The sequence below is a fragment of the Lucilia sericata genome, unplaced genomic scaffold (genome assembly GCF_015586225.1).
Source record: "Lucilia sericata isolate MDLA Ls3-8-SP2 unplaced genomic scaffold, ASM1558622v1 Contig003249F_arrow, whole genome shotgun sequence".
Taxonomy (NCBI): Eukaryota; Metazoa; Arthropoda; class Insecta; order Diptera; family Calliphoridae; genus Lucilia; species Lucilia sericata.
The window spans coordinates 25,293-32,923 of record NW_023996778.1 but is presented as its reverse complement, the minus strand read 5'-3'; the positions used below and the strand labels follow the sequence as shown (position 1 = coordinate 32,923).

The 7,631-nt window shown below is 30.4% G+C and overlaps 1 protein-coding gene across 1 annotated transcript; it reads left to right on the top strand.

The window, feature by feature from the left end:
• Positions 1-6: 6 nt before the first annotated feature.
• Positions 7-5,961, top strand: LOC119614694. Its single transcript, XM_037970818.1, has 2 exons — positions 7-93; positions 5,179-5,961. Exons 1-2 carry the CDS (start codon positions 51-53, stop codon positions 5,442-5,444), a joined length of 309 nt encoding a protein of 102 aa, XP_037826746.1. The 5' UTR covers positions 7-50; the 3' UTR covers positions 5,445-5,961.
• The last annotated feature ends 1,670 nt before the right edge of the window (positions 5,962-7,631 follow it).

Below are 7,631 nucleotides of genomic sequence, written 5' to 3'. Positions count from 1 at the left end.
CTAAACAGAACAGAAAAAACAAAATAACAAAAAATAATACTAGAAATGAAATGAGTGCCTACTTAAAATGCCTGCCTGCCTTAATTGATATTGGTTTGCTACTTTTTTGATGTTTTTTAAATCTATTTCCTTTTCCACTTGTATTACACATAACACTCACTTAAACAATCAACCAACTCACATACACAAAACATTTCACTTATACATTCACTCTCACATACATATGTATGACCACAAATATCCTTTAAAGCCTTATATATACAAACATACTTAAAACTTAAATTTGTTTCATATGAGTTGACAACATTTACAAAAACGAAACAAAAACTCTCACTTGCACACACACAAAAGCACACATAGTACACAAATTTACATATTAGTGATTTCTTTCTATCTTGTTGTTTCCTGTAGTTTAGTGTTTATTATTATAATTGTATTTATTTTATACTTTTGTAGATATGTACTTATGTAAATTGTTTACACTTGCATTGAATATAATAGAAAATTAAATATTTATTAATTGCGTAACTAGAAATATTGAGACTATTTGAAATCCGGCACCTCCCCAAATGTACGTGTCAAAAGGAAGAGCACTCTTGCCGATGCTCTTCAATTTGATTTATATCTCGTCAAGCTTTCTCAATAGTGTCGTATTCTGATGATTGCACCATCAGAGTCAACATCAATAACATAAAAGTCTACATCACCCAAAACCTAGCTACCTAACCGATTTTTTTCAGCAACAGACTTTATCTGCTCCGAAATCAATGGTGTTATTTTTATACTTTATAGACCAAAGGATGGTGCTGGCACCTCTTGGTTCATGAATAAGAAGACTATTGACAACGTACAAAAGAATCAATTATGCAGCCTCGGTATGGACATCATAACTCGGTGGCACCCAAAGGCGAGATTGCCAAGATGACGATTCATCTACAAATGCGACACCAAATTACTGTCGGTTAGACAGCATGATGAGTTTTTGATTAGGCAGTTCTTGTTGGCATGCGATTTGCCGCCACAACCCAACCGTCAGATTCTGATACACGATTGCCGACACATCCAGATGAATGTCATGCCAACCAGCGTTGAGGGATTGTCACTTTTAAACGCTCAGAAAAGGCGATCTTTGAAGCCATTAGTGGCTACAGATGCAACAGAGTCCGAAATTAACACCGTACGACTTCTATGAAATGATAAAACAAAACCCGATATTATCGTCCGATGTTCAGAAACACATTTTCCTGGATGTAATTCCTAAGAATTTTCTATTCGGTCATCGTGAAGGATGCTATATCCCGAATAATATATCACTCCCAAGATAATTGGATTTAATTTCGACGAAAGCCTGACAATGGCGTGGAAAGTGCTTCACAGTTCCAGTATCCTCTTCATATGTACTATATTTGTTTGAATCCGAGCGTCTAATTTTGTATAGATTTAAATACGTAATATCATACTAACCTCAGACTTGCTCATTTTGAAGAGCCTTCTCGTCAGGGTTACCCCATAGTATCTTTGTGATTCTACTCACCGTTTCAGTATTTGAAGAAGATTTATTGGATTCTCTCGCCCATATTTTTTATACGGCCCTCGTTGCGTTGAATGGTTTTTCGAGCTCCTTTCGCTTCATAGCATACCTCTGGAAGAGTTTTCGGTTAAAGCTTTCTTACAATCCAATACGGTCTTAGATTTAATTCTATCACCTGATATCGCCCTAATTGCCTTTTGGCGGTTGGTAAATATATTAACCCCTGTTGGTGCCATATTTCTCGGACTTCTGCCAGAAAGTAAGTGTTGTAATTAGGTAAACGTTTCTTCAATGTAGAACCCAAGGTCTGTTTTATTCTCCAGTTTTGAGCCATTGGTGTAGCAACGGATTCCTATGGGTATTTGCTCTAATATTTCGCTTGATCATGACCTTCTAGCTGGGATCATTGTTTCAAAGTTACCGACGTATTGTGTGACTGGTTTGCTATCGGGATTGGTTTGTGTGTAACCTTCTAATGCGTCCAGTATACATTGATGACGTAACCTAAGAGCCGTTTGGCTGTAAGTGCCACCTCATATCTTAAATATGTATATTTCAATGTGTGGAATATCTAGTAACGTTTCCAGAGCCTTGTTTGACAACCCTTGTAGTGGTTTGATATTACACTTTTTGCCCTCCGGTCCAACCGGTTAATGATATATAAGTTAGAATGTGATATAGTAGGACTATTTGAAAAACAAATGTTAGATACGACTTTTTATACATATTAAGGTGACGTATGTATTTCCCCAATATTTGATTTTAAAAATCTGTTAAATTTCTGTGCAAGTGTAAACGTTCTTCTTTGTATCAATTGTAATTGTTAGCGCTATTTTTGTTAAAAGTTATTTTAAGCATTAGATTATGTACATTAAATTTTACGTTTTGTTGTTATTTTTATATTTTTCTTTTTGTTACTGTAGATAATAGCAATTTTAATATGTTTATTTTTTTATTAGGAATATTTCTTGTAAAAATTACAACTTTTTTCAATGTTAGTTATGAAGATTATAAAATAATAGGTCATATGTTAGATTAATCTGGAAATATTAACATTGAATCAAATTTCAAATGAAAAAGAAACTAATTTCTTGTAGATTTTTTAGACCAATTCATAATCTCGCAAAGGCCCAAACAAATACTTTTAATTTAACAGCTGCCTTTCTTTTAAGAAACTTTTTATGTAAAATTTAAGGTGGATTCCTAGATGCAAGGACATATCTACGTATACTATGAGTGTATATCTTGAGTTTATATGCTGTATATGTAACTGAAGTGTTATAGGAAATGTTGGCAACAGAGGATATTTTCTATCTTAGTTGCTCGTTTACCAGATAATGGTCGCGCTCCTGCCACCTCTTTCGATTGGTATTAGGGCGTGATCAATTTAGTTCTCTAAGTTATTTTAGAAGCCGATTTTGACTGAATCGTCACTTTATTCTCTTACGGCGTATGAGATATGAATGATATTTTCTTAAATCTTCCTTTAACTCGAAGTTTGCATATTCTTTCGTTGTAAGCGGTGTATCCAAGTACGCAATTCCGAAGTTCTTTCGATACTTAGAAGCCTGTTCCATTTCTTTCTGTAGTCTGGTCTGTGTCACTATGATATAAGTTCAAATCATACTTCATTATTTAGCCACTAGCTGCCCAGCGTAGTAACTGTATTGTATCTATGTGCAGATTTAGATCATGACCTTAGCATAGTTCGTACAATTCATGTTCTAGTAATTAAACCATTAGTTCCTTCTCTTTGCGTTGGTCCACTTTTTTTTTCTTCTTTGATTTTGATCGTTTTGAACATTCTATATTTTATAAAGTGAATTGTTAGTCTGCCGTTGAACCCTACCACTCCTTCAACTCGTCTTGGGACCGACTATGAGGGAGTAATTTACTTGAGCTGCTAGATCAACCGTGAAGAAAAATACAGAGTAGGAATACTCAAGATTTGTGCCTCAATTAACCGAGATTTAAAATTTATTATACAAAAAGCTCCCGGTTCCGACCATTACGGATAATACACTTCTCACTGTACCTTATATATCTGATGGACATCTCTTCTATGCATACAAGACAAAGCTTTTGAATTTGTAAGGTTTTATAAGGCTGTCGAGTGAATCCTTTGTTGAAACTGCTGCCACTTAGAAGCCATGGGAGTTGTCTTTACTCTCTAGGGAGGAGCATGATAGTAAAATTCTATCTGATCACAGTCGAACAACAAAGAGAGATACTCCTACTGATGGGGACAAAGAAAACGAAAACTGTCCATATCATCTTCATACTGACGCCCTAGCCACATGCTGCACTTCTTGCCATAATGTGTTATATCAATAGAAGAGACCCCCAGATTTTGTATGAGATTTTAAAGCTTTAAAAGGTTTTGGGAGAATACTCCCAATTTGAGGTATTATGATTACAATTGATTAAAAATTCTCACGAAATTAAAGAGGTTTTTTAAAAGGACCTAAGTTTTGGGTTTTTAGCGAGAATATGAATTAAACTTTGATTTTTTCATACATTTCCTAAAACATTTTCAAAAGCATAACTCATGGATCATTAAACAGAATTAAAAAATCTGCCAATTAAAAGTTGCTCGTTGTCTGTTAACGTTATATTTCACTTCTGAATATCTTATTTTAAAATATTCATAATTAGTGCCTTACATTTTTTCATGTATAGTTAATGCATTACATATTTAATTATGGAAATAGATTTATTTAATATTTATAATATTAACCCCCAATTTCACCACCTCCAGTTATGTTTTAACTAGTAGTTATTCTTCCAGTTAAGACAATTTTTGTAATATAACTGTCAATATATCTTAAAGTTAAAAAATAACTATACATTGTGAAAATGGGGGTTAAATTGATAAGATTTATTTGATTATTTTAAACAGATTGGGTTGATTTCAACATTTCTAACAAACTAATTCTAAATGTCTTTTCTAAAGGATATTTAAAAAGTAGAGTTTCCAAAGTTATTTTACAATTTTATTGATATTTAGTTTTATTTAAAAGAAAAAAGTTACGTTTGCATGTTAATATTTGGATTTTATTTTTGCTTTTATGGTTAAACGTTTCAGTGTTTTTTTTTTTTACATTGTCTGTGGTTTAAATAGAAACAAAACAAAAAAAAACTATGCAACATATTAAATGTGACACAAATTAAGGTGAATTTATACAAGGTAAGCTCACTTCAAAGTTTTTGCTTTCATGAAAATTTATATAAATAAATAACGAATTTGAGGTGAGGTCACCTTATATAGATTCGCCTTGATACAAACAATCCACTATGTCAAACTGTCTTTGTCTACTCTCTAAAACTCAACTTTTTTTAAACTCTGCTTTATTGCGCTTTTGTCCACACACACACACTCAAACCAACCCAAACCACCCATATAAACAAAACACCTACAAAAACATTATTAAAATTTTTAAAATGGAAACTTATACTAACACCTAATAAGACCCCTTGTCTTCACAAACTTTAATTACAATTTAATTAAAAAACCTTAAAATGTTATTAAAATTTTTTTATAAAAACAGTTTGAAGTTTGTGAAACTTGGTTTTAACCTTAAATTTGTTCTAATTACTGTTTTAAAAATTTTATATTAATTTCAATTTCTTTCTTTAACTATAATTAGGCGTGATGCAAGGTCCCCGTGGAAGATCAATCAGCAGTAACATTAGAAACAAAACAACACCCACCAATACTAAAAATACCACAACCCCAGCAACAAGAACAACAACAACAGCAGCAACTAGCTTTCATCCAGACGAAGCAATCATCGAAACTACTAACAGCTTTTCTCCAATGTATACATCAGCCTCCCAATCATCCTTCGGAAGTATAAATTCAGCAACAAATCTACAGCCCACTGGTGGTTATAGACGTATACCAGAACATTAAAAATTTAAGAAGTTATAATATTATTTTCCTTATTATTTTTCGTTTAATATTATTAATATATAATTATAATATATAAATAAATAAATCGTAAGTATGGCTGAGCCACCTTTATAAAAACATTTTACGGGAAATTAGAAACTAAAAATCAATGAAATAATTATTTTTTTCCTATAGTTACCTTGAAATTTCCCTTTTAGCTAAACTTGGAGTTAAAAAGTGTTACAAGTATAGTTTCAAATTACAGTCTTATACAATGAAAGCATATCTTAAGATTATTTTTGTCTTAAACATCTAAACAATTTGGTTTATTACGAAAGAAAAAGACAATATGATCACAAATTTTCTTCTCTCATTTCAAATTATTATTTATATTTTTTAAATATTTTTTATCAATTATTATTATTTAGATGTTATTGTAGGGTATGCCTTTATTATTTAGTTTTATATTCATATATATTGCACTGATTTTGAAGGTTTTTTTTTAAGTTATTGAATTTGATTTTGAACTGAAATTGTGTATTTTATAATTTACTTTTCTTTTTTTTTTCTTTTCTCAAATAATTTATTTGTATATTTTGTAATTAAATTGGTGTAAAACCTTTTTGTTTGTAATATATTCTTGTATTATTTGTATTATTCGAAATATTTTTTTAATAAAAAAAAATAAAAGAATAAAATGTATGCTTTTTTTTAAACATCTTTGCATAAAAAACCAATTGCCGGAATTTTGTTTTTAAATTATTTTGAAAAATTTTATGAAAAAGGAATTGTTAAATAACATTTGGTTTATGAATTATGTTTGAATGATAAAGAATGGTAAAGTTTTTCAAAGGAGTTTTGATGAAATAACTTTTAACTGTTTTAACTTAGACTTTCATACTAAAACTTGTCATAAAGCTAATGTCTTTTAGGGCGGGTTTCTTACTACTCAGTTAAACTAGGCTTAACTTGCTGTTAGAATTAATTCGGAACAAATTTTGGCGGACTTTAACCTATGATTGTGTTTTTCAGTTATGGATTTAAGTTCAGTTAACTTTGTTAGTATTGCCAACTTTTCACTCAAAAACATAAACAATGAACAGCTGTGTTTTGCAAATAATACTTTTGTAAAATGAAAAATTTGCAAAAATGTTAAATAAACATTTAAAACAATATTAAATGAAACAAAACAGATCAAAAAATTGCAATTACTTAAAATATTAAGTTTTTGTTCTTCCGAAATCATTGTTTTATTGTTTTTGTTAATTGTTTCTTCTCATTTATAACTTAAGTTTAATTGGCCAATAACATTCAGTTAAACTAAGGGCCCTAAGGGCGGGTTTTTTAGATAAAGATAATCTACATTCTTTGTTTAAACCTAGTTTAATATATGTTTTGTGTTTTTCAGTAAACAGAAACGTTACTTATTATCTTAGTTTAACTGAGTGTTATTGGCCAATTAAACTTAAGTTATAAGTGAGAAGACACAATTAACAAAAACAATAAAACAATGATTTCGGAAGAACAAAAACTTAATATTTTAAGTAAATTGCAATATTCTGATTTGTTTTGTTTTATTTATTATTGTTTTAAATGTTTATTTAACTATTTTCCAAAATTTTTCATTTTACAAAAGTATTATTTGCAAAAAACAGCTGTTCATTGTTTATGTTTTTGAGTGAAAAGTTGGCAATACTAACAAAGTTAACTGAACTTAAATCCATAACTGAAAAACACAATCATCGATTAAAGTCCGCCTAAATTTGTTCCGAGTTTAATCTAATAGCAAGTTAAGCCTAGTTTAACTGAGTAGTAAGAAACCCGCCCTTAGTGACTCTTATATTTGTAACTGGATGTCATTACTGCATGTTGCTGTAACTAAATTACAAACATTGTATTTGGAAGTTATGTAAAATTCTTAGTTCATTTATAATTTTGAATCTGGAATATGAAGAATTTTCTCTATATTTATAGATTTCATTACAAAATGATTTAAACCCCATTATCTCAACTCCGGGAAGATATGTTGCCAGTTAAAACTGTTTTGGAATGAAAACTATCCATATATCTTTAATAGATCAATATATCGGTTTAACAGTTAAGCTTAAATTTAAACTTATGATCTGTTACTTTCCGCAGAACATTCCTACGATAATTGGATCTTTACTCTGTAACAACCCGAGCCTTATTCGGTCAAAGATCAGCAGG

Bases quoted from the DNA above. Each gene is read 5' to 3' on its own strand.
- LOC119614694 (XM_037970818.1), top strand. From the start codon at position 51: ATGAGTGCCTACTTAAAATGCCTGCCTGCCTTAATTGATATTG. The intron at 94-5,178 runs GTTTGCTACTTT...AACTATAATTAG, and splicing joins GCCTGCCTTAATTGATATTG to GCGTGATGCAAGGTCCCCGT.